The sequence below is a fragment of the Polypterus senegalus genome, chromosome 10 (assembly GCF_016835505.1).
Source record: "Polypterus senegalus isolate Bchr_013 chromosome 10, ASM1683550v1, whole genome shotgun sequence".
In the NCBI taxonomy this organism is placed as follows: domain Eukaryota; kingdom Metazoa; phylum Chordata; class Cladistia; order Polypteriformes; family Polypteridae; genus Polypterus; species Polypterus senegalus.
In genome coordinates, this window is record NC_053163.1 from 2,741,921 (window position 1) to 2,769,587 (window position 27,667).

Here is a 27,667-nt window from a genome sequence, read left to right on the forward strand (position 1 = left end):
GCACTCGATAGAGATATGCATAGATTATATAGTGCCTTGTAGACAGCTAGATAGATGAAAAGGCGCTATATAATAAATAGATATGAAAGGCAATATATAATATAGATACCAAATGAACTAAAGATAGATAGATAGATAGATAGATAGATAGATAGATAGATAGATAGATAGATAGATAGATAGATAGTAAAAGGCGCTATATAACTGATCGCTGGAATCGGTTGTGTCGCTGGAAGCGGGTGGGAGTGCGGAGTGCGTCGCTCTCTCTCTCTCTCTCTCTCTCTTTCTGTGTTCTGGGGGAGGGGACGGGGGGTCTCCGCATCAGCACGGCAGCAGTACCGCCGATCCCGTTTGACGCCGACTGCTTGTTTGTCCCTGAAGCGCCTCTCTCCTTTCCTCTCCTCTCCTCTCCTCTTTTCTGCTCTGCTCCGCTCTGCCCTGCGCTTCTTTTCTCTGCTCTTCCTTTTCTGCCCTGCCTTATTTTTTTCTTCCTTAATTTCTCAGATTTTTTCCTTCGTTCGGTTTTCTCCTGATTCATTTTCCGCTCCGTATTGCGTTGCAGAAGAGAGCCGCCTGCGAGAGAAGAGGCGAGTCGCAGACGGAGCAGCTCGCGCCTGGGATTACAAATAACACAAACCGCAGCCTGAGTAATAAAACTAGCAGCCCAGTACGCTGAGACACGCAGAGGGGCGTTCATCAGAATTGGCGAGCAGCTGGCGGAAGGTAAGCCTGTCCCTGTCCCTGTCTCTGTCTCTGTCTCTGTCCCTGACTCTGTCTCTGTCCCCGTCTGCGTCCGTCTTCTTACAGCATGCATGGGTAATGAAGGGAGCTGTCTGAGAGTGTTGCAAAATGACAAGCACGTGTCTCACGCATGTTCACCGGGGCGACACGCATGAAGCTCGGTGCGGGTGAACACATGAAGCACGTGCCGCCGTGAATGTTTATCACGCAACTTCCATTGTGTGGCGTTTTGTTTTCAACGTTTAACGAAAGGAGCACGCGTGTGTGAGTAAGAGAAACGCGCACCTCCCTCTCTGTCTGTCTCTGTCTGTCTGTGTCTGTCTGTCCGTCTTTCTGTTATATAGCGCCTTTTGGGTGTCTCCCTGTCTCTTATATGGTGCCTTCTTTATTTATGTGGCTATGAATTTCACGGCAGACGTGTGCCAGGTGCTCCTCTCATTTCTGCACACTTTGCACTCCTGGTGCCAACGCGCTGCCCTCCCTCTTCTCCTCCGCTGTGCCCCCCGGGCAGACCCAGCTGTAGGAAGCTTTAATTAACGGGCTGAGGTTTGACTGCTCTGGCACTTTTACCGACAGCCTGATCTTCTGTTGGACGCTCCCCGTTTCTACTCGGGTGGGTGTCAGTCGCCCCTCCTGCCCGCCCGAAGACGCTGTCGCCAAGGCGCTGCCTGGGCTGCGGGTCCCTTGTCGTGTCGTGTCATTTCGGCACGGTCATGTATCCCGGTGCTGTGACATCTGTCGCCCCCAGGGTCGCTCCATTTGATCTCGGGACACCCCATCCTTACTCTGCCAGGTTTACACTGTGCGGTTGTAGCAGAAACTAAGGTGACCAGAACAGAAGAGTCCCATTACAAACTGGTCACAGCTGGTGCTTAGAGTGGGAATGTAAAGGCGAGGGGGTGGTCAGAGGGGCGAGGGGACTGGGACCCCCAGAAAAAAGCAAAACATGTCACAAGTTTTGGACGTGGGGCAAATATTCTGACATGGTGGGTGGCAGTCCTGGGATGAAAAATGAGCGGTGACGTCAACCCGGGAGTGACAGCCTCGGGAGCTTTGAGGGGTCTTGAGATGGTGGAGAAATTCTCTCGGTGTTGTCGTTTGTCTCTGTCACCCTGTCACTTTTCCCTTCTGTCAGCCTGTCTGATTTACTTTCTCTGTCGATGTCCCTCATGGAATGAAAATGAAAATGGATTAGAGGAACACAAAGCGCCCCTGCAGCCCACCCATACCAGCTGAGACCTCCTCAGGGATTTCATCCCCCAGAAAAGACAAAATCAGAGGGGATTAGAAATCGAGCAGGTCACAGCGGACGGCTTGTCATGTAACGTGACAACATGTCACTTCAGCGCGGAGTCTTAGACGTCTCACTTCCAACTGGGAAGGTTTAGAGCGCCGTTAAGAGTCGAAAGATTGAAGTAAAAACACCGCGACAAGGCCACCCGATCTGCATCGGGTCGCAGGGGACATGACGGTGCGAGTCCAGACACACCCGTCCATCAATCTGCAGTGGACGTCTGGGGAGGACACTCGGAAAGAAAGCTGAACGCTGCGCCACCACGCCGCACGAGTCAGAACGAAAGGGACGCCCCGCAAACTCAAGGAGTCAACTCACAAATGGCACCACAGAGCGACCACCCGGGTCCGTGAAGTGCACCCCCCAAAAAAAAAAACAAAAATGACGACGGCGCGATGGAGGTGTTCATCATATTTAAAGATCTACATCAATTATTATTATTATTATTATTACAAGAACTACTGCTAACAATAATAATACAAATTATATTTTGTGAGTACATTACTGACTTCATCAACCCAGGAGATGTTGATTAGTAATCATTTTCTTAATAATAAATTAGGTAATAGAAGAAAATATTAAAAGTATCGTTGATGACAAAAATTTAAAGTAATATACCTCATTGGGAAATAAAACATCGATCTGATATATAGCGCCTTTCAACTACCTATCTATGTAGTCCTGGCAACTGTATGAAATACTGGGTATCTGATCAAATCTAATCCTGCCGACTACACCAAAATAGCTGTCTATATATGCATATTGCACCTTTCCTATCTATCTATCTATCTATCTATCTACTCCAAATTCTCTCTCTCCAGTGCCTCTTATATTTGTCCATCTATCGGTGTTTTCTATTTCTCCGTCTGTCTGGTTCCACCTTTCTTGCTGATGCATTGGTTCCGATTATTTTCTGATTCTGCGGAATTGGGAAATTCACCGGGGACCCTTTTGTGTTGTGCATTATTCATTTCACGATAAAGGATATGAGATCTGAAGTGCTTTCGCCATGTTATGTCTCTGTGGTATGAGGAGAAATGAAAATGGATGAGAAAAGATGAAAAATAGAAACTAAGTGATGGCATGAAATGATGAAAGGAAGAAATGCAGGACTTGGTGCACTGGGTGTGTGCGTGTGTCTTATCTTTCAAATCTATCTATCTATCTATCTGTCTAATAATTGCATGGTGTCTGTCTATCTAACACTCATAACCTTCAAAGTGTGAAGTGCTGACGCTTCAAACTGATTCCATTTGATGTAAAGCCAAGATACCAAACAACACCACCCGCCCGTCCCCCGCCCCACCGATCCCCACCACCACCACCAGTCCCCCTCCTCCATCTTTAGTGAGTTAAGGTGGTCTGGAGTCTGAGGAAAACAATAGACATTTAGACAGGAAAATCCAAAATTTATGAGCCTTTACGGATAAACACAAACACATGAAAGGTGACATAGCGAGACTGACAGAGAGAGAAAGAGAGAGAGAGAGAGACAGCAAAGACAGAATGAAATAGAGAGATAGAAAGAGAGACTGAGAGATGTGCAGGACACGGTATTAAAGCCTTTTAAAAAGTTAACATTTGTTTTAATTTAAAAGAATATTTAATGACATTTATGTTACAATTAAGTTATATTAACAGTCATCATTTTGGAAACATTTACACTTTTCAGTCTTTCTACGCACATTTTACTACTAGATACGAAAACTGTATTTTCTGTAGAAAGCAAAGAAATTATTAATACCCCAAATTTCATTAAATATGTCGATTACAATACTTACTACTTACTTTATAATATGGAAATTCAGCTTTCAATTTGCTGTGAATGAGAACCTTAAACATTAAAAAGTAAAGACAGATAGAATTTGGTGTAGTAGGAAGGATTAGATAGATAGATGGATAGATAGATAGACAGATAGATAGATAGATGGATAGATAGATAGACAGATAGATAGATAGATAGAAATGCATTATATTATAGATAGATAGATAGATAAATAGATAGATAGATTTGAAAGCCATTATTTAATAGATGGTTCCTAGACAAGCACATTCACCCACCTGACAAACACGTGAGCCCCCAGCACTTGCACAGACAGCAGGACCCCCCCCACCCTCTGCCCCCAAACATTCTCCTTCCTCACACACCCTTCTTCTTCTTCTTCTACTTCTTATTCTTATTTTTTTGTTCCACCACAGGACGTTCCCTCTCCTTGTACAGCTGCCTATCGGCTGGACAGCATGGCTTCCCATTAGCACCTGCACTTGAAGACAGGTGTGTGCGGCTCAGTGGACTCCATGGCTCACCACTAATTCCAGGCATTGTAACAGAAGGCCACCAGCAGGAGCACCACGCACAGTGCCAACCAAGCAGCCCCCTTTGATTTCTGAATTCCAGCCAGTGACCAGCAGAGCCAGCAGCCATGGCTCTGAACACGGAGAACAGCCCCTCGCTCACCAACAGCAGCACCCCCAGTGCTGTGCCTGAGCAACAGCAGGATCAGCCGACCCCTGAAAGCACACCCACACCTGCAGATGGCCCCATCATCCCCGAAGCACCCCAGGAGCAGCAGGAGGTGACTGTGGTGGACGAGAAGCGGGTGGAGAACGGTAACGGAGTGGTGGTCGTCCAGTCTGCCGGCAGCATCAGTGATCTGCACGCCACCCCTGATGCCAAACGCCGACAGCTGAAGGAGCCCCGCGGTGGGCGCTCCCGGGTGGGCAGCAAATCGGGCTCCATAGCTCACCTCCCCAGTGTGGGGACCAATTCACCACGGCCCAGCCTGTGTCGCCAACCTTCCACGGCCACCAATAGCGCCATGGACGGGGAGAAGCCCCGGGACTACCTCATCTTGGCCGTCCTGTCCTGCTTTTGCCCCATTTGGCCAATCAATATTGTGGCCTTCGTCTACTCTGTGATGGTAAGTGTGTTGTCGAGGGGTGGTCACGCCAGGTAGGGCTGGAGATGTACGTGGGCACTGTGGTCCACAGATCAAACCTCACGAGTCAGGAGGTGGTCAGAAGTGGTGTTTAAAAGCAGGATGTGGCTCCGCATGGCGCTGCTGTCAGGCTTCTGCGGCTTCTCCACCACAAGCTATGGACTGTGCCTGAGGAGGGAGGAAGTGTGGCGGGGGGGTTTGGGGGTGGTTGATGTAGGATGGAGGACGAGAGGCAGCGTAATGACCTGGCAAATTGACAAAACATCTCTGAGCCTGCAGAAAAGAGAAAGAAAGATCTGGGCTCACTGCCATGTTATCTGGTCAAGAGCTGTCCAGCATTTGTGAGGCTGAAAGGAACCCTGAAGGCTTTTTTTATCTTCATCTTCAACTACCTTAGTGGTGGGTTTAAGTCAGGAGACGTCCAGGACGTCCTGAAATCTCTGAAGATGCATCCTGTAAAGCCCCTGTTGAGCTCCAGAAGCTCAGCCCGCATATGGCTGAAAGCAGCTGTGAAAGCCGCTTCATGGGTGGAGACCCTCCTATTGAATAGTGAACTCGGTCTCACTGTCCAGCTCATTGTAGCTGCTCCACTGGTCCATTTGTCCTACTCACTGGTGGTCTCTGTCCAGCTCAGTGCTGGACTCACTGGTGGTCTCAGCTCGGCTCTTAATGCTCTGCCTTCATCTATGGACATTTGGTTGAAAACATCCATGGGGACTGTAAGGTCCAGCCACCTCATAGATGGACTTTGTCACACTCATTCGGTCACTCTGTCCTACTCCTTTACGCCGTTTGATGCTTTGGCAGATGCGATTCTCACAGCTGACCAGCAGCTCTCCAGCAGTGCGTTGGTCACTTTGGTGGTGGATTCTTTCCTCCTGAGCTCACCGGTTCAACGGTAACTTTGCTGACATCACTTTGGTTAAACCGCCCTGAAGTCCTAAGGCTACTTTCAGACTCAGTTCCGATTGTTTGGTTCATATGCAGTGTTTTGATTGGACAAAGTAATTGAAAATGAGTCTGATATCATTTTGGACAAGTCCCTGCCATAAATCTGCCCCACATGTGCACAATTAAATTCATCAGACAGATGCGACCTCACAGACCACCATGGACACCAACAGCATGCTGGCTCTTGCAATACTTCATGTTGTGAAGGGGAGAGAAACAGCAAAGGAAAAATGGTCCCTGTTGTTTATAGTGCAGCTATCAGTGGCAGATCTGTAAGTACAGAGAGAGGTGCGGGTGGGAGACGGGTGACACGGGGCAGGCAGCGTTGAGGCGTGCTGAGGATTGACAATCACGGAATGTAAAGCAGGACGTTCGATTACTTACTGTATGCCAGCATTGGGCCACAAGATTCTCTCAGAAACACACGTGTGCCTCAGGTGCACCAACTCCATTCGGAATCAGGAAGTTCTGTCTGGATGTAGGGAGAGAGTTGAGCTGATGAGCAATGGAAGCTCCTACCTACACCTCATCTGTGGTCAGGAGCTTCGGTAGAACGAGAATGAGAACGAGATCCTGGATACAAGCAGCGTTGGAGACAAGGCAAGGAGCTCAGTGTGGAGCTGCTGCCAGGCATTTAGGACGCCCACTGGATGCCCCCCGGTTGAGGTGTTTCAAGTACGCCCAACTGGGAGGAAACCTCGGGGGCAATTGTAGGACACACTGGAGGGATTAGATATCACGGCTTGTCTAAAAACACATCGGCTAGAGAGGACAGGATAAATGTGGGCATCTCTGATTGGATAACCGCCCCCCTGAGACTCAGACCGGATGGACGTCTGGCTTTAGTCTTCCCACCGCTCCTTCATTGCTTTGGTGCTCCCATCCATCTTGGTGTTTTAAAGCAGAGCTTTGACAAAGGCTGCATAGACAGTGAGTGCAAAGTCCAACCCAAATCAGAGTTGAGCGTACAAACGTGGGTCACAGTCAAGTCACATTGGCTTTAGTGGTCTAAACCTGACCTGGAAAGTTCACATTCAATGTGCTTTTTGTTATGCTGTTCACACTTTCCAGAAGTTATCAGTTCTGACTGACGCATGGGTGACAAAATCAGAATTGAGCTGCAGTCTGATCTTAGCCTAAGTGATCTGGCATCAGATCTGACCAGCATGTGACCGAGCGAGTGCTGATGTCATCTGAGCCACCTCATGGGCGGGCCCAGTCATCAGTTCTATCGTTTGACTGTCCAGTCCATCTGCTCCATGCTGGGTTCCCATCCTGCTAACTGGTGGACTCCATCCATCTCAGCACTGGACGAGGCTCAGCTCCCTGATGGATTCACCTCAAAAAATGCTCTGGCATGGCCTCTGGCATCAGGTGTTGTCTAGCATGTACATGGATGAAAACTCCTAATGTTGTCTGAGCACCTAATGGATGGACTCAGTCACGATGAAGTCAGCTCTGTCACACATATGACTTGGTTGTCCCACGCTAGTTCTTATCCTGCTCATTGGTGCATTGGTGGACTTGGTTTAGCCCCCTTGTGGATTTGGCTTAGAAAAAGCTCTGGCGTCAGGAGTTGTCCAGCATGCACATGTGCTAAAGTCAGTTGATCCACCTAATGTATGGACTCGGTCAGCTCTTTCTCACATACAATTTTAATCTGATCCATGCAAGGTTCTTATCCTACTCACTGGTGGGCTTGGCTCAACTCAGTTCTGGACTTAGGTCAGCTCCCTGGGGGATTTGCTGTCCAGCATGCATATGGAGTTTTAGTCACCTGATGGGTGGCCCACTCTGTCACACGCATCACTTGACTGTCCATCTCTCCTGACCCTCACTCACTGGTGGACACGGTCCTGGGCTGGCTCTGTTTAGCTCACTGGAGCTCCGGGAGCACATCCAGTCAGGCCACGGAAGCCCAAATGTAAATTGTAAGCACCTCTCGGATGAACTTTGTCTTATTGAATGGCTAACTCATCATCTGACTGTCCAGCTCTGTCATCCTGGTCACTCTGTCCAAGTCAACAATGGGCTCCTTAGTGCTCTTTGATAAGCTTGGGTCTATAAATGGCTGTCCAGTACCCAAAAGCATTAGTGGCCTCTGCCCAGCTCCTCCGGTGGGTCCTGTCCTGGTCACTGTGACCTCAGCTTTAAATGAAGCCATTTGTCACTTGCCTGCGAGTCCGAGCCCCATCTCGTGATCCTGTCCAGCTCTTATTTCTTTCTTTCTTTCTCTCTTTGACGTTTCATTCATCTCAGGCTCTGACTGACTGGCCTCCATCCAGCTGACGCGTCGACCCCTCTGAGACCCTAAACGCAGAGCCGAGTGCAGCTCTCCGTCCAGTCCAGTCCAGCCCTGCTCTACCCAGCTGCCCTCGGGTCCTCCTCCACCTCCTGCCGCCCCCAGGGACACGGGTTACCTTAGCTTCGTGTTGCGGCGGACGCCCTTCCCCCACTCTCCTCGACATCAATTATTCAGGACGAATTCCAATTGCAGCAGGAACTTTGTCTCCTAGAAATCAGAAAATCTTTTCAATTATTTACCAATTAAAACACGGCTGTCGCTCTTAGTGGCTGCGGTGGCTCGGAAGCCGGAGGTCCTTCATTTGAACCTCCCGTTTCTCTAAGTCATATGGCCGCTATGTGTCCAGGTAATCGGCTTACTGGAGCCCATCCGTCTCCCATTACTGGAGCCGATTGCGTTGACTGGTTTGCCTCTCTAGCTTTCTGTTCAGCTGAACTAACTTGTGAGACCAGAGTGTCACTGAGAGTGGTGACCAGTGAGGGTGGGCTCAGCGGTTTGGCCCCAGTCAGCTGTCGTGACGTGATTTAGTGACTTAAAGGGAGTGGCCCACTCAGAATTAACTGGGAATGCTGCAATTCCCGAGTGACGCTGACCTCCGGCTCTTTTATCTGATTAGCGGTCGCTCCATCTTGTCCAACGGCACAGGCGTCCACGCTTACGTTACGTGCGTTTAGCGGATGAAACTCGCCGGCTTCTGGAACGTTCTTCCTCCCTGCCCGTCTGGCGTGTCAGTTTCCTCTCTGACAGTCTGTCTGCCTCAGCGAGTCCCCCGGCTTGCCTGAAGGGTTCACTTTTTTGGCCCACCGTCCACCTGTCCTCCTCCACACCCAGATGTTTCAATAACAAGTCACGTATATTTAGATTTGTTGATTGGATGGACATCTTTATCTATGGCGACTTACAACATTCAGTCCCAGGCTTACTCAGGGTCACACGTTACAGTCAGTGAGCGGGAGCCCACCCTGACCATAATGGGCCCAAGGGAGGGAGCAGTCCTGGAAGATGGGCACTACAGTAAATACCATCATGGGCTGCTCTGGTCCAACTGGAAAGTGCTAGTTAATTAAACGAGAGAAAAAACTGAGCACACGGCCTAACCAACCCAGAGTCGCTAGGAGGCAATGGCGCTACACACTGTGCCACCCTACCGTTAGACTGCAGCACATTTCTTCACTTCTCGTTTGGAGTTGTCATGCAGTGCTTGGGCCGAATCTTCTGGTCTAGAATTTCAAACACAAGCGTATTTATTTATTTACTTTTCTATTTCTGTCTGCTTTGTGCCGAGCTCAGCTCATCCCACTCACGCCATCTGGACGAGATACCAGCTTGTAGGTAACCAATCAATCCACGCACAGGCTGAAGGGTCCTCCGCCATTGGGGAAATTTCTCATGTTGGAGCCCTCTTGGTGGTCCGAGATTTGGCAGGAGAATGGAAGTGTGGGTAGAACTTCACTCAGGAGACGTCTGCCTCACCAGAGTTAGGCGTTAAATGGTGGCGGGCAGTGTGGCGCAGTGCTTAAGATTGGGGATTCAGGTCCTGCTGCTGACCCTGTGGGACCCTCAACAAGTTATTTCACCTGCCTGTGGGACCCTGAGTAGCCCACCTCACAACTGCCATCTTAGGAGACTGGAGAAATCGCCACTCTGTCCGCTCACCAACGCTTGGGACACTCCCAGACAGACAGTGGGGCATACGGCAGCCATGCCACCTGCGCTGTGTCACTTCTGTATGTTGTAGAAAGGGCTCAGAACATCCACCAAAATCGAAGGTCCAAACCTAAATACTGTGGCATCAGATCTGACCAGCATGTGACAAAGGGAGTGCTAATGTCATCTGAGCCACCTCGTGGATGGGCCCTGTCACCAGTTCTATCGTTTGACTGTCCAGTCCATCTGCTCCATGCTGGGTTCTCATCCTGCTAACTGGTGGACTCCATCCATCTCAGCACTGGACAAAGTTCAGCTCCCTGATGGATTCACCTCAAAAAATGCTCTGGCATGGCCTCTGACATCAGGAGCTGTCCAGCACGCACATGGCTGAAAACAACTGGCAAACTCCTCATGTCATCTCCTCCAAATGGTGGCCATATTGCCAACACTTCAGAACAGGTAATTCACTTCAAGCTAAGCATGTTAGACTGCAGCCATCACTTGGATTGCTGCTGAAGGAGATGTTGGTGAGGCCAGCAGGGGGCGCTTACCCTTGGGTGGATCCCAGTGCCCCAGTGCAGGAATGCTGTCCTTCAGCTTCAGATGAGGCCCTTGCACTCTGTGCTTATTAAAGATGTATGAGCAGCCTTCAAAAACAGTAGGGCTAAATTGCCCACCCTGATCTTATTCATTCTGGCCCCCTAATCAGCCCCTGTCTGCCTCTGTCACCCCTCCGCCACCTGATAGCTAATGTGTGGTGAACCTGCTGCCACAACAATGGCTGCCGTCGCATCATGTTGGTGGTTGAAGTGGCTCCCCAGGTTAGAGGGGCGCTATATAAATGTCGATTATTATTATTATTATCATTATTAGTCCATTTGGATCACTGACGGACATGTTGTCGCTCTTCCCTCAGTCTCGAAACAGCTTCCAGCAGGGAGATGTGGATGGAGCGCGGCGCCTGGGTCGTGTGGCGAAGCTGCTGAGCATCGTGGCGCTGGTGGGCGGAGTCCTGATCATCGCAATGTCCTGCATCATCAACTGGGGCAGTAAGTATGGTGACCACACCCCCTGACGTGTACTCAGGCCGCTTGTCTGTCTCCTCTGCCCTCTCTCCCCCTGTTTGTCTGCCCTGCTCTTGGCACCTTGCCCTCTCTGTACTCTTTTTTTTTTAATTCTTCATTTTATGCCTGTGTTGGCTGGGATTGGCTCCAGCAGACCCCGTGACCCTGTAGTTAGGATATGGCGGGTTGGATAATGGATGGATGGATTTTATTTCTTCCTTCTTGCTTTGTCTGCGCTTGTAACAATAACGGTGCCTAAGCGGTTCTTAAGAGTGATGTCACAGGGGAACCATCTTGGGTTCCCATTAGGACCATCCACACCAGGGTTTCTTTTATGTATGTCTTCAGATCCTTAACAAACTCCGTAAATAGATGAGAACTCATTTTAGAAATGCCACTGAGTTTCCAAATTCCTCGCTGCACACCGGCTCAGTTCAGGGTCTGGTGGTCTGTTAGCAAAGTGCGTTTCGACCGCCTATTGGCGCCCACTCTGTCCCAACCAGTGGCATCATTGTGGGGGATTTAGGGACTTTAGCACCTGATCTTCGAGCGACTCCCCTGTATGCCTAAAGCCCATGATCTCCTATGAACCTCCTTCTGAAAATAGCCGCGTACAACGCGAAGACTCAGCACAGCAGAACAGCACGGAAACTCCCGTCGTTGAGTACAAACCCCCCAGTAAGTGCAGAGGCTGGCGACCCTCCTGGTCCCAACCACATAGACACCCCCAAGGCGAACCCTACTAGGCAGGAGACCATTGCTCTTCATTCACGTGTAGCACGCAGTGCTCTACGGGCCTCACATTCATGTATGCTGTGAACAATGGACAGAAAATACATCGACAAAAATGAAACAATAAAAGAAGATTAGATTTAAAACGGTAAACCGCAAAAGAGGCCTTAAGAGCCTTTCAAATGTTACCGTGAAACGGGAAGCGAAGTAAATCCTGCCCGCACCGCTCGTCCCGCACGCTTCTCTGGACGCCGTCGTTTGCTTCAGACTCCGCGCAGACTTCCGGGACGTTTAACGGACTGAAAGAGAAGTTTATAAAAACCTCAAAATCAGAACAGTGACAGGCGAGCGCGCCCACCTGTCATAAACTCTTGGGGAGAAGGACGGCAACCATTACAGGCTACAATTTGGAGATTATAATCCAGGAATAAAATCTGAACTCACGAAGATGAAACTGGCGTCGAATAAGAGGCACGAACGTGACAAAGTCAAATGTGACAGAACTGCAGCTGTGCACTTGACATGCAATGCGACAAGAAGGATTCCATTCCAAGTCCGAGCGTCTCCTTCGCGTTAAAACTCCGCAAGTGCCGTCCTTGGATGTTCAAGACGCACACGAATAATCGGGTTTGGGTGAATAACATGATCGGGGCGGAAAACTCATCTCGAATTAATCTGCGTTTAAATCTTCTAGTAATTTCGGAGTTCGCCTTTGTCAAAACGCTCTGACGTCATTAAACTGCACCAAAAAAAATAAATAAAATAAAAAGAGTTCAAGGTCATCGTCGGCCACCGTAAATATGAACATGACGCCTTGTCTTTTATTAATTATTTTACTAAGACTGACGCTTTATTTCCAAGTTTCTGTTACTGGGTGTCACAAAGCAGACTCTGAGCCCTGAAAAAGACCGACACGCCGGTACGTGTGCTTCATGCCGTTCACTCAGGGCTGATAAGGATAACAACGCCGGTGTCTGCGTCGGGTTATCGTTACTGTAAAAAGTAATCCGATTACTTTTAACTTGCTAACTTCCTGCTCTCGAGATTGTATTGATGAGTTTAGCACTTTACTTTACGTTCAGCTCATCAACATTAATTCGAGTGATTTCTGGAATATTGAGGGGCAGCACGGTGGCACAGTGGGTAGCGCTGCTGCCTCGCAGTTAGGAGACCCGGGTTCGCTTTTTTGCATTATTAATATATACACAGCTACGATGGGCTGGCGCCCTGCCTGGGGTTTGTTTCCCTGCCTTGCGCCCAGTGTTGGCTGGGATTGGCTCCGGCAGACCCCCGTGACCCTGTGCTTAGGATATAGCGGGTTGAATAATGGATGGGTGGATGAAATATTGAGACAGATTACTTCAGCCTGGAGAGACTTAGGGAATTTATCTTGTGGCTGCTCATACCGTGACTGCCGAATGGGAAGAAAATCCACGCGCAGCCAACACGCGTAGAATACGAAATCGTTAAGAGTAACCCAGTTAAGGGTTTACACGGCCTCGGTTAATTCGCGGAGAGATCTCCCGCTGTTTGTGAGGTTTCTCAAAGGTCCATAACCCGATTCCTGTACTCTCTTACTGTGCATAACGGGGTTAATGCATGTCAACACGCTAAGCGACTTGATGATTCGACTCTTCATATTCGCTCCTTCTCCTTGCTGCGCTAGAAAACCCAGCATCACTGGATAATAATATTATTGTGTTATCTGCATCCATGATCCACGATTGGGTAAAGAAGAATCACGGGTAAATGTTACAAGTAATCATTACACTTTGATGGCATTGAAGATCTGATGATATTAGAAAGTCAGTTTAGTTCAAGGCTGAAATATTATTCACACAGTTACAATTTATGGGATTTCAAACTTAAATAAAGAAATTATAATAATTCTGTCACCACTATTGTAAGCTACCTCACAGGCTTAAATACGGAGCACGTTTTATTATTCAAGTGTGATTTTTTTCCATTTGTGACACAGACCCAAATCTTTTTACAAAACTGTGTAATCCAAAAAAAAAAAAAAGCATTTCCTCCGAGCCATTTTCTGAGAGACACATTCGGCGCTGATGATCCCACTGCAAGCATATTTAAGCCCCAGCCATCGTATGCTGGTCAGTTTGTCGTGACATGGGAGTCCCAAAGAGGGGGTGTCACCATCAAGGGGACAGACAGGCCATGTGCAGCTGCTGCTCCTCGCCTGTGGAGCTCTTTACTTTGTCACGTCGACAATTCAAAACGAGATTAAAGACTCGTTTCTATTCACTTGCTTTCTGTGACCTTCAGTAATACTGATGGTTTCCTTATTATGATTATATAGCATTACTTCTATTTATTATTTATGTTCATATATTTGATTTCTATTTATGTTTCGTTTTTTGTATGTTTTCTTTTATTCTATTGTTGTAAAGCACTTTGGCCACAGCATTCCTATGTTGTTTTAGATGTGCTATAGAAATAAATTGACATTGATGTCAAACCCCGGCTAATCATACGGGCAAGCGCCGCATCCTTATAATATAAAAGATTTACTCTTCACAAAAAAGTATTCCAATGAAGCTTTGTGGAGCACAAAGAAATGGAATTGCCGGGGACATGAAGGCGATCCAAATCAAACAGGTTCCTAGTAGATTCCAAAAGTGAGGTCCAAACTCAGAGCAGAAAGTCCAGAAAATCGCAATAAACACAAGCCGATCCGATCCACCAACTAGCGGACTCACAATGAGCCACCAGCTTCCAGGGTGCTGGGCAGTTCCTAGCAGTGATTGGCAGGTGGCCCCGCCTCTTGAGGGCACCATCCACGAAACACAAGGAGCAAAACCAAAAATGAAAAGTGACAGACAGACATCAATAATTACAAGAATCCAAAATGAACACTCGAACCCCAGACTGAGACGCGACACAATTCGCAGACTTCCTGGGCTGCACAGACTCTGATGGCAGCACGAAGCTGATTTTCATGTTTATTTGGAGGCATCTGTCTGATAAATTCATTTTTTATTAATATTACCGAATCAGAAAAGACATCAGGGAAACGAACGCCGATACCACGGACTGGCCTGTGGCTCCGAAACGCGCACGCAGTGTGTCGAGGTGGGCTTCTTCTCGTTTTCCGTTCCTGCTCCGGTGGTCTCTCCAGAGCCCGGTTTCTAATCTATTGACTGTTTCTTGACGCACACCGACAAGGTTCTTTCAGGGCCACATCGCCGATTGCCCGTGTGGGTTCATTTGGCTGAAAGAGGTGAGCTCGATGGGGGTACCATTTAGCAGGACACCCCCAGGCTGTCCTTCTCAGTGAACGAGCGCATAAATGCAATCTTGTGTTTTGTTGTAATGTTACATACACAGAACTCCCCTGAGAATATTCTGTATGAAACAAACCCTGGGGGCTCCGACATCTTCTGTGACTGATGGGTTTGGGACTGCATGTTACGAGGGGCGCGCGCCCAGACCTAACACGGGAAGAGCGCGTGCACGCGCATTCCCCCCGAGAACCAACGAAACTTTCTGTCTGACACGCGCACTCCGCCCAATTTATCCGACTACCTGCACCACGTCACGGATTCCCCCGGTTTGCCCGAGGAAGAGAATTTATTATCCGAGACCTGACCGCTCGTCACGGCCCACCGCCTAGAAGATCCACGGCGAATCCGCTGGAGCCCAGGGAGGGAGCCGCGCACGAAAGCCTGCAGAGAGTGATGGAGCCGCGGCGCTGCAGAGGCACTGACGCCTGCCAGCCTCAGTTTCCCTATCAATTACCATTTGCCTGAGATCGGCACTTTTAACCGTGAAATGACACCGAGCGCACCGCGGATAACGAGAGTGTTTGTGGACCGAACGGGGGGAGCGCGTGTGCGTCTGTGTAGTTCGTATGTGTGTGTGTGTGTCGGTAGAAATGCGAGGGTGCAGTCAGACCTGGGGGCTGGTGGGGTGGGAGGGGGTCAGCAGACGAACCTTTAAAATGAATTAGAGTCACAGCCGTACTGCACTGTTGAAACGTGGCTGTACATTCACAGTCAATAACTCTTTTACTTTCACAGCATTTTGCGTATCATTGACTGTATATTACAATAAAAATACTCACAGTGGCGGATTGAGGTGCGGGCGACAGGGCCAGGGGGCACCAAAATATTCGTGATGGCGACTACAGCCTCAGCCAGTCAGTCCATTAGGGGCGCGCGGTCCGTAAAGTCCCCGTTATGTACATGGTGGGGGCGGTTATGGGAGCACGTAATCCGGACCCCAATATTAACGACCCGCTATGGTCACCAGGGAGCGCCACTAATCCCCGCCATTAAAGTGACGTGCCATTAAGCTGCTGTTAAAATGCCGCAGAGTCCTCACCTTTTACATGTTCAGTGCGGTGGCCGTGATTTAAAGTCAATGTGGCGGTGCAACTGTGTGCGCATTTCTATCACTTTGTTTCTCACCTCTTCCGACCGTTCTTGACGTTTCTTATTTTGCTTCAAGCTGAGTGGGCGACGCACAGACCACAAGTCCCGTCACCTTAAATAAACTGATTGAACGTGTGACGTTTAAATGGGTGATTTAGAATACCAGCGACAGCAGGATTACTTCTTACGACTTCTACAAAATCTGCGGTGGGCTGGCACCCTGCCCGGGGTTTGTTCCTGCCTTGCGGCCCGTGTTGGCTGGGATTGGCTCCAGCAGACCCCCGTGACCCTGCAGTTATAGGATATACCGGGTTGGATAATAAACTTTGATACAAAGTGCCAGCCATTGTGTCCATACCCCGTTTGAGGGTTGGTGTCAAACAGGATTCGATTCGACTTTCTTTTCAGCTGTTTGCTCTTTATTCTGGGTGTTCTTCCAATGCAGGTTTTCAGCCTTCTCGAAGACATTGATAAAGTAGACACTGCAGCAGGATGTATTCTTCACCTTAACGGTGGATCACGTACCCGAGTGGAAATTAGGTGGAAGGGCGTTTAGGAAGCCAGGAAGCGGAGTTTTATGAATCTGCAGCGAGACACTTTGAGAATCTTTAAGAAGGATCAGGATGAGCCGTTGGGACCGCTTAGCCATTAGCCGAACAAACGAGCGTCACGTGGACCGAATGGTCTCCTCTCGTTGGCCAGAGGTTGTTATGGGTGACTGCACTGCCACAGGCTCACAGCGATGGTGTAAAATCGTAAAGACACTGCATGCTGTGTGCCATTACTGTTGCGCCCTTGGTATATTTTACGACGTCAGCTGCTGACCAGTCACATGACCGTTACTTTACGGTTCCATTTTTGTTCGCACGCCTAACCTAACGGCAACGACTGATTTACACTCCTACGTTGAGCTGACGTCGTGTCGAAACTGACCCTACGCAGACCCCCCACGTCTCTGATTGGCCAGTTTAATCAAGTACGGCGTTCCTGAAACGCATTTCTATTTGTCTTCTGCTGTTCTGAAGTAAACTTGGAGCAGATCGAAGAAAGACTTGTTGAGGAGGGTAGAAAATATATGCAACACATCACAACAACATCAACATCAACATTTATTTATATAGCACGTTTTAATGCTACGCAAAGTCCCAAGTACTACAACGACAATCAGATGGCGGCCAGTTTGTGGTGCAAAGTATTGGCTTACATCAGCTTCGGAAGCCGGCGAATGTATGAAAAATTAAGCAATGTGAGGAACAAATACAAGGAAAATGTGTCGTGGCGAGCGGTGATCCTGCCTAATTTTTAAAGGATCGTTCACTTTTTTTGCGGGCTACAAACATCGCCGAGTGTTCAGGCGCATGCGCCTGTCATGTTACGCGACGATTTCAAGGCTCAGTGCAGTAGTTTAAATCAGCCACGAGGCGCATGCGCATGTTTGTCCACGATGGCCTCGGCTCGATGCTTCACGTCCCCTACCCATGATGTGACAAGTCTTCGTTGGATGTTGATATGTCGTTCTGCTTGCTGCCCTCTCTGACTTCGCCTTCTCTCCATCTTTTCTTCTTTTCCAGTCTTGTCGTGAGATGATCCCCAGCGCTCTTCAGATCGAACCCCCGTCCTCCTCCTCTGTGCCCCACCCCACCCCAGATCCAGCCTGTCACCAATCACTGACTCATCCTCGTCATCCCGACCCATGGCCGGCCAATGGACACGACTTGCGGTACCTAAACCGATGGGACTCCGAACCTCAGAAAAGGAGTCAAAGGAACGGGCGCAGCAATGCGGAGGTAAAGAGTCGGCACCTTGTTAATCGATCGCCCCCATTACCATTTAAAAGGATCAGCTCACCATTTTCTTTTTTTTTTCTACACGAAGCTTCTGGTGGATCGTTTTTGAAAGTGACTGAATTTCGAGTAACTTGTATTTCTACCATCGATCCATCCTTTTTTCCCCCACCTTCGTTTTTGTCGCTCTTTTTTGCGCCCAGTGGCCCGTGACGTGTCTTTCTTGCCCGTCTCCACTCGCTGCAGCACAACGCTATGCCAAGCCGTGTTTCTTACTCCTAGCATGCCTCCTGCCCATTAGCCCACTGTGGAAAAAGAAAAGCGAGAAGCGACGGTATGTTCGTTTTGCCTTTTCGGACCCGTTCCTTCAAACGCGACTTGCAAGTGCCAATTTCAACTCTAGAGGGCGCACCCACATCTCACACAGGGGGCGCCCGGTTTGATCGAATTCACGATACACTGAGACGGGGGTGCCCGGGGGGTCTTCATTTCAGCCCAAGTACTCAAAAGTCAAATTGGAGGACTCTAAAATTGCAAAATGTAGCGCAATGAGCTGCTAACTCCGGGAGACGACTGAGGGACTGTAAAAGCACACGGGACACCTACAGCCCCACGAGGCGCCATGTTCTCTCCCGTTGCGTTGGCTCTCTCTGGTTCCATTGATTATATAAACCCTTATAGCCCCCTAACTCCCCTTGAAAGATGCCCCTGTGGCCTGGAATGCCCCAAGGTGGAGAGACCAGAACTTCCAGACAGACAAGAGTGCTTAGGCTGTGAGCAAAAGGGTCTCATGATGTTTACAACACAACCTCAGACAAGTTCAGTTCATGCACGTACCGCAGGCTGAAACCCCCTTCCACGCTACCCTCCCACCCAAAAAAAAAAAAAAAAAAACAGACCGACCGCGTCGGCTGGCACCTAACCGCACACGCGCCTATGGCCCCACTCACGCGGCCACCGTGAGACCCTGTCATTCATCCAGAACGTCTCATCCCGAGACCAGCGGACACCCTAGCGGTCTCCTGAATGTAGGGCGGGCCGTCGACTCCCGTTCTCACGCACGCGCATTCGCTCGGAAGAAACGCCACAGAGAACGCGCACACAGACAGCGACAACACGTTTTTGCGCGCCATCGGTTTCGATTGATGTACCGGCATGCAACACGCGCACGTTCGTGCCACTGGGAATCCTAGTCAAGCACACTGACTTGAGGGGCAGACGCACAGCCAGCTTTTGAGGTGGGCTCTCAATGGGATGGACATAATGGCAACGTTTCTTTTTAGAAATCAGGGAGGTCTCCTTGGGAAGGAGCCCAGGATCTTCCTCTTCATCGTTTGGAATGAACGCTGAACAGACGGACTGGCGTTTTTTTAATGCCACAACACAAGTTTACACATTTCTGTTTGTCTGAGCACTAGTTAAACCGCCAGTCATTATGGCCTTGTACCAATGGCTGATAAAAACAAAAACATGATGCCTGACCAAAGCTTTGGATGGACTGACCTTGTCAAGCAGAGCTGGCTCCAAGCTAGCAGTCGCCAAGTCAACCCAAATGAAGCCAGACCAAGGGTGGTGGGTCGTGCCAGGCGAGCGAAAAAACTGGTCCGCCACCTTTGAATGGCTTCACCTCTACGGATGCTCCTACTTGATCTTCACAGAACTTTTGAGTTGCTACAGAACTTGAGATCTTTTTGAGCGGTGGCCTGGTGGTTCGAAGAAGCGGGAAAAAGAAAGAAAAAAAAAAAATGAACGTACCAAGTGCCTGTTCTTTCATGGGGAACTGAGCGGCACATTTCTGAGGGCGGGCACTGCCACTTCCTGGAAACATAAGAGACGAGTGGGTGGGGGCACAGAAGCTTAGAGGGTCATGGAGGAGGCAAGTGATCAGGGTGGTGAGGATCTGCGCTTCTTCAGAATGGTTCAGGGTGCAGCTCAGAAGTCAGACATGCGCTGAGACTCGGGAGGAATTGTCATCATGGCAGTCTTAACGCATGGGCACGCTGGGCAGATGCCCCATGTTTTTTTTTTTGATGCATATGTATGTTTCTGCTTTGCCTGGGGGGCTATGACGCTATTAAGACAGCCGTGACCGTGATGGCACTCAACTTCATGAGCTTTTAAACAGGCCATCATCTTTAGTCAGATCAGAGGTGGATATGAAGAGGAGGGATGGTGGCTCCAAGAACGCTAGGAAATGTGCTGGAGGAGAGCAGATAACACGAGAACAGGGAGGGGAGGCTTTGTCAGTCCCAGGTGGGGTAAGCTGGATGCTGGGGGCGATAAGCAGGTCCTTACGTGGCAATGCCATGCGAGGTCTGCAGACTGAAATGATAGAGTAGATGATGAGCGGTGCAGTAAGGACAGAGGTCGGTCTGATAAAGTCTCAACATGGGTTCACTAAGGTTTTGAGACCTTGGGGACATCTTTGGGTGGCTTGAGGTGGACCAGACTTGAGTCATTGAAGGCAGACAACGTGGTTGGCATCCTTAGGGCTATCAAGAATGTTGCTGATGGATATGGTGAGGAACAAGACAAAGGCTCAGACCTTGAGAGAGATGGCAAAGCTGAGTGGGCACAAGGTGGTTCAGCAGGTGGAACGTTTCTCCAAATATGAGTGAAGCTGGCAGCTGCAGGTGAAATTGAGGGAATGTTGAGATTCCCAAAACAGTTTAGTGTGTCCTCGGCCATCAGGAGGAGGTCCACATGTGGGCTTTCTGAGGTGCTGCAGATAACGAAACAACGTTTTTCATGAGTCACTTTGACAGGGCGCTGAGGTTTCTGGGAGTATCTGTTATCACTGGAATCATCCAGACATGAAGAAGGGTACTTTCAAACCCACTAAGGTGCTGAGCACAAGGAGGGTGGGCTGAGGTGGCCCGCTTTGAGCTTCTGAGGTTTCCTAAGATATGCGCTTGAACAGGAAGTGACCTGCCATCAGAGATGTGCCGGCCAGTAGAGATGTGCTGAAGATGCCGTGGTCTGCGGCGGTCCCGCCTCAAGTGTCAAAAGCTTCCAACTCAGCGGTGAAGAAGACATTGTTTACAGAAGAGAATCTGTTTACAGACCAGTTCAAAACCGTTTACTGCCAAATCCTTCTGGGCTCGTGCGGTGAGACTCCGAGAGACAGGTGAGTCGGCGGTCGTGGCCCACCGGCCGACGCGCATGACACCCACATTTACTCTTGCATGCTGAAATCACGCATCGCCCAGCCTGTCCACATGTGCAGAAGCTCTGGGATGTTATCTCCAGGTGCCCTGCCCCCAAAAGCAGGGTCTTCCAAAGGATACGGGGTCCGACCAGAAAGGTCACCCAGGCGCATCCCTGTCTTGTGGGTGTGTGTGCCACCCATCGACTGCTCACAGGCCTCACGGCTCCTGGTTTAGGTCAGGGGAGACGGGCTGACTTTGTAGCACAGGAGCCACGTCGGGGGGTCTCGATATGGGGGTCTCGACGAGAGCTCACTCCCGAGACTGCTGCTCAACGCCAAGCTCTCATCCCCCTCGCTCCCACGACGGATAACTGGGAGCCTGTCTGACCCCGACTCCCACTCCCACCAGTGGGCCCAGGACCTCGTGACACTCTCAGAAGCCCCTGGGCAGGCGGGGTGCCCCCACAGTGCAATTCCGAGGGCGGGACGTGAAGCGCTCGCCCCCCCCCGAATGTACTGAGCCGGAGAGAGCAGGAGAGTCGGCCCCGGGCCTCAGGGCGCCTTCATTTTGGGTTTTTGCCTGTTTACAACACAAACCGACACACTAAGCTCCTTCCGTTCTCAAAGTGGACAGCCCACCCGCGAGGGCTGCATGGTGGGCTCCTCTTTCTTTGATGGAACGGAGGCTCGAAAGTACAATGTGTTTTATATGATGAAGTATGTAACCGTTTTGCATGTTTTTTAAGGAACAAGTGAATGAAATCATGTAAAAAGCTATGCTGCAAGTTTTTATAAAAATGCACTTACGACGTTGTTCTTCATTTACTCTTCTTAGTATTACTCTGATGATTGTCCTTATTAATGACAGTATTGCTGTTGTGTACTTTGACTGTTAAAGAACAGAAGAATACTCTCTTTCATGTCTCCTTTCTGTTGCTCGTCCACAGCCTCCTGCAGACTAGAGGGGGCGCCAAAGATGCTTCTCTCTTCGGATCGATGGACACCCCATTAGACCACCTTGAGCTAATCATCCAAAATACCGATGGCGTTTCTGGGTTACATGCTAAATGCCTCGGGTCGTAAAGACCACCCCGTATTACAAAGACTTGATTTTGACATCGGGCGGCACGGTGGCGCAGTGGGTAGCGCTGCTGCCTCGCAGTAAGGAGAGACCTGGGTGTTCGCTTCCCGGGTCCTCCCTGCGTGGAGTTTGCATGTTCTCCCCGTGTCTGCGTGGGTTTCCTCCACACAGTCCAAAGACATGCACGTGAGATGCACTGGAGATACTTAATTGTCCCTTGGTATGTGTGTTTGTGCCCTGTGGTGGGCTGGCGCCCTGCCCGGGGTTTGTTCCTGCCTTGCGCCCTGTTTTGGCTGGGAACGGCTCCAGCAGACCCTGTGTTAGGATATAGCGGGCTGCACGATGACCGACTGACTGATTTTGACATCAATCCCCCAATTCTGGACTGCCCGTGGCTGTGGACGAGCCCCTCGTTGCACTGCCTTCTCTTCTGTTTCTCTCACTTGATGTTCCAAATGCATTGCCTTGTCACCAGTGGTGTCTGGAGACCACAGGCTGGGAGTCTAGTCGGCCCTGTCACTGGGTGAACCCCCTGGCCCACCGGGGGACAGCGGTTACTGGAAATTCACTGACTGACGGGTTAGCAAAGGAGGAACAGTCGGAGCCTAGTTTATAGATTGGACCTGACGTTCAGGGGTCCGGTGCACTGGGAGACCACCTTGCTGTCAAAGGCACTGGCTGGTACGGTACACTCTTAAAAATAAAGGTGTCAAAGTGGTCCTTCGGAGCGAGAGCGATGCTATAGTGGGGAGCAGTTTTGGTTCTTTAAAGGACCACCCGTATGAAGGTTCTGGAAAGACCCTTTCAATTGCGTTCATAAGACTTTTTTTTTGGTCAGACTGAGACACACCCTTTGACCCGTCTTGATGTCTACTTACACAACACACCAGGCTTTTTGGGGTTTCCCCCTATTTTTGCCCCCCCCCCCGACCTCGATTTCAGGTCGGTATTTTGTGCCGGTGATTACAGCCGTACTGTAAAGAGTCAAACGGTCGCCGTCTCCAGCAGAGATGAGCACAACAACTTAGGGGTTTGTCCCAATCTGGGATATGAGGGGTCAAAGTTACTCCTTTTGACAATATTGGCACGTCAGGTTATTATGGGATTGCCGTCGTTCACTTTTTTGACATTTGGTCCTTGCCCCTCCTGGAGCCCCCCCAGATGATAGAGGCGTGTGGGGTGTCGTTTCGGACTACTTCAAGGTCCCTGATTGTAATCTGGTGCTGGTTTTCATGTTTGATCCTTTATTAGCCCTCTGTGGACCTCAGTCAGAAGGTGACACATTTGTATTACAATCAGGAATGTTTAGACCTCAGACATTTCAACTGAAGTACACTTGTTAACATTTCACATATGTGACTCTGATAATCTTATTTATGATGTACTTCTAGCCAGGGGTGGGCTTCAAGGGGCCTAAAAGCCTTTGATCTCTGGTCCTTAGCCCCTGGCCTTCGATGGCATCATACCCCAATAAGGAACTGCTCACGCAATCGATAGACCATGAGGGAGACCCCCCAACTCTTCAATCTGGCATACATGTGATGTGTCACACGAAACCCCAAGAGGACAAACACCCCCACCACCCCCAACATCCAAAATGACAGAGGGGGCTAGGACCCCGATAACTGCAAATCCTACACATTTCTTTACGCTAATCCAGACTCTTCTAGATTTGTGACATGGCACTGGATGTGCCAATGGGTTCCCGATTATGAAAGGTTAAGCTCAGTCGTATCCTGCCAGCCAGCCAACTATACGTTAAACATTTCTGTTTTTGTCCAAATATTCAAACCTCAGATATTTAATATCCCATAATGTCAATCACCGAGGAACCACACACCACACCAGGATTTTTAAGAGTGCAGAACTTTGGACTCCCACTTTACTGTAGAAGGCAATGAGGGAGGAGGAGGAGGAGAGGGGGGTGAGTGGGGGTTTAAAGACGGGGGGTGCTGCATTTCTCCTTATTAAGGGACAGACGTCACTGGCTATGGGTGTACTGGTGGAGGACGCAGGCTGACACGGTCCAAGCAGCACCGGCATTAGAGGTGACTACTGGGACCCTCACTTTGATTTTGGGAGACTAGTTAGCGTAGAACACGTTAGGGGGTACACGGACTGGGACATCGAGGGGTCATTCAGCCGCTATGCTTCTCTTCTCGTTTTCAGTTCCTGGTCCTGTGGTCTCTCGGGGGCCCGGGTTTGGCATTTTTTATCTATTTACAGTTATTTCTTGATGTACACTGAGAAGGTTCTTTCAGGGCCACACGGGCCACCTCAGCGATTCTCCGCAGTGCTTCTGTGGGTTGAATGAGGTTCGCACGAGGGGAGGAGGTCCACTGAGCAGGACACCCCCAGGCTGCGGCTCAGAGGGCCTTCTCAGTGAGGGAGCGCAAATATGCAATCTTCTGTTTTGTTACAAAGTCGCATGCACAGAACCCTGAGTCAATAAAGAGAAGATTCTGCATGAAACAAATCCTTTGGCCTCCGACTTCTTCTGTAGCTGACGGGGTTGGGACTCCTACGGGGGTTGGGGTGGCGCGCGCCCGGATCTAACGCGGGAGACGAGCGCGTGCACGCGCATTTCTACCCACATCTCTCCGGGAATCAACGGAGCCTGAGGTGCTGCGCTACCTGCCACTGTCGGCGGCTACACCGGAGTCCCCCGTCAGGTCCGACGGCCTCGTCAGGCGCTGGGTAGTGTGGTCAGATCACGGCTGTCATAATGCGACTGCACAGCGCCTGCTGGAGAAGGGAGGAGAGGGGCGGGGTGGTCCCCTGGGAGCGAAGCCAGAGGAGGCTTAAGGAGGTCTGAGGAAGCCAGCGCTGAGTGAGCTGCTGAGTAATCAGGACAAGCAGCGCATTGAACGGTTAGCGGTAAGGCGCTCGCAGACAGCGAGGGGGGGATGATTGGGGGGGATACCATATGTTCACATCACCACGATGGAAAATAACAAAACAAAATGAAAAAGGGCAGGGGTGGGCAATCTGGGGGTACACGCGCACACCTCTCAATACGTGCGCACCACAGACCTCCATGCGACAAGAGGGAGCTCCCTTACAGTTACCCGCTTCCACGCGTGTCTAGGGTGCGATTCACACACACACGGGCCAGATAGCCCACTGCTGCACACTCGCGTCGCGTCGCAGGATCGCGCACGCGCACTTACACACCGCCCCTAAGACTGCAGCAGAAGGCTTTTGCGCCCAGAGGCGTTACCATGGCAACCCTCTTCCAGGCAGCGCCAATGAAGTCCAAGTGATTTTTCGACGAGAATTGGATTGGGGTTTCGGGGGTGGGGGAGCTTGGGTTTGGAACAAGTGGCGGGGGTTTATGCCCACATTTAAGTCGGAATTCGTTGACAGGTCTCAGAGGCAGGTGGCCGTTTGGCGGAGAGCGAGCACCTAATGTCCATTTGTGTTACGGGAAAGGGAACAGCAATCTGCAGCAGACCTAAAAATCCACCGAAGGTGCCTCAGTCACAAACAGACTGCAGTCACCGATCACACGGCTATGGCTGGCCGTTTTCATTTTCCGATTTGACAGCCCAGCAGCCCACAACAGTAAGTCAAACCGAGGGGCTTTCTCATTGACCCCTATGGAACTATGAAACCCAGATGACTGGTTAACGTTTGACTTGTCATATTCGGAATTTGGGAATTCTTCAATATCAAGCACGACACGTAGGAGGGCATGGTGGCGCAGTGTTTAGCGCTGCCGCATCAGAGGTGCTGACTCTGGGCACTTTGCATGTCTTCTCACATACTAGATCTGGACCACCCTGTACGTGGGTTAGAAGATGGACGGATGCATAACGCTGTGAAAAAGTATTTGTATCCCCCCGATTTCCGCTTTTTTTGCTTATTCATGGCACTTGTTTCTGATCTCCGAGCAAATCTCTCTATTATAAAAGGAAATCCTGGGACAAGACTTTGAGGTAATTTCAGGTCCCGCGAGGCGAGACTTATGGCTAAGAGGTTTTCACAAGTCCCGCCCTCCTCTCAAACATTTAAAGCCACGCCCTCGGGCCGCTCACTTCTCATCCGTGTGAATGCTATGGTCAGACACAGTTCCTGCACTCTCAGCTCCAAGTGGGGTCAGAAACAAAAGACAAAGTAGAATGTCGTAAAGAGGTTCAAAAACGTTGGTGTGACACAAATGCAGAGCAGGTTAGAGATTAGGAAAGTACTAAAATTCTCAAAAAACTGATAGTAAAGATCGCTTTAGCACTAACAAACGGAAATTATTATTCAGTGAAATAATAGAACAGTGAAAAGAGATCGAATATATGGACATGGGTGATAAGACACAAGTATGTAGATATTGTTCGAATTTATACTTTAGGTCAGAGACTTGAGGATCGTGTAATTCGTGTTGCCATCAGGGAGAAGTAGTGTTTCTTCATAATGAAGAGGCATATCCACGAGAATTAAAGGATTTGTTATTTGGTGAAAGTGAAATCCACAAACGCGAGTGGCAGAGACACAAAGTGGCCGGTGCGTAGTGCAGGCTGGGGTGGGGTTGGGTGAGCAAAGCCCCCTAGTTTAATAAATTACAAAAGACAATCGGAGTAAACACAATGCACAGTTTTTAAATGATCACTAGATTTATCAAAGTTCACTAACACCTCTATCACCCCTGTGAAAAAGTAACTGCCCCCTAAACTTAATCTTTGGTTCTGCCATTCTTAGCGGCATCAACTGCAATCAGACGCTTCTGGCAACAGTAGAGAAACTTTGGCCCAGTCTTCTCTACAGAATTCTTTTAATTCAGCCATGTTGGAGGGTCTTTGACTATAAACTGTACCTTTAAGGTCCCACAACAACATCTGAATGGGGATCAGGTCAGGACTTCATTGTGTTTTTATTTTTCAACCATTCAGAGGTGGACTTGCTCTTGTGCTTCAGGTCGTTGTCCAGCTGCTTAACCCAACTGCGCCCGAGCTTCAGATCTCAGACTGACGACTCGACCTTCTCCTTCGGTACTTTGTGAATTGACGCTTCTCTCAATGATGCATCCCCATGCCATCACACTACCATGTGCACATGATGTTCTCATCTCTGTGTGTCAGCTTTAGGCCAGATGAGTCCAATGTGACCCATACCTTCCACAAAAGTTCCGCTTTTGACTCCTCAGTTCATGTTCTTCTTGTTTAGTTGTGCTGTTCGCCTTGCGGCTCTCCCATGGATTCCATTTTTGCCCAGCGCCTTCCTAATGATGGAGTCCAGTGGTGAACGATGGCATGAACTGAGCTGGGAGAGGCCTGCACTTCCTTAAATGTTCTTCTCCGACGAGTTTTCTATTCACTCTTGCACATTCCTACCACTGCTCCAAGTTTTCTCCATTCTTCTGGTGGTTCAATGGAGTCCCAGGGTTTTAGAGGTAATCCTTCCCCGACTGGTTTATTTCCGTAACTCTGGAGTTTCTTTTGATCGAGGCCTGGTGTGCAGCTTAGTGTTGAGTCCTTTAAGCCAACTTCACACTCCCTGACAGGTTCTACTGATGTTGAGGGTCAATGGGGCTGGCAGCGAACACGCTTGGGTGAGGCCAAGTCTCATTCACATTTGATTCATTGGCTGATTGAGT

General features: G+C 49.6%; 1 protein-coding gene across 1 annotated transcript; it reads left to right on the plus strand.

Moving 5' to 3' along the window:
- Positions 1 to 289: 289 nt before the first annotated feature.
- Positions 290 to 17,884, plus strand: LOC120536492 (proline-rich transmembrane protein 2-like). The gene is made up of 4 exons (XM_039764880.1): positions 290 to 723; positions 4,235 to 4,956; positions 10,797 to 10,929; positions 17,639 to 17,884. The coding sequence occupies exons 2-4, from the start codon at positions 4,459 to 4,461 to the stop codon at positions 17,647 to 17,649; spliced, it is 642 nt and encodes a 213-aa protein (XP_039620814.1). The 5' UTR covers positions 290 to 723; positions 4,235 to 4,458; the 3' UTR covers positions 17,650 to 17,884.
- The last annotated feature ends 9,783 nt before the right edge of the window (positions 17,885 to 27,667 follow it).

Bases quoted from the DNA above. Each gene is read 5' to 3' on its own strand.
- LOC120536492 (XM_039764880.1), top strand. From the start codon at position 4,459: ATGGCTCTGAACACGGAGAACAGCCCCTCGCTCACCAACAGCAGCACC. The intron at 4,957-10,796 runs GTAAGTGTGTTG...CTCTTCCCTCAG, and splicing joins CCTTCGTCTACTCTGTGATG to TCTCGAAACAGCTTCCAGCA.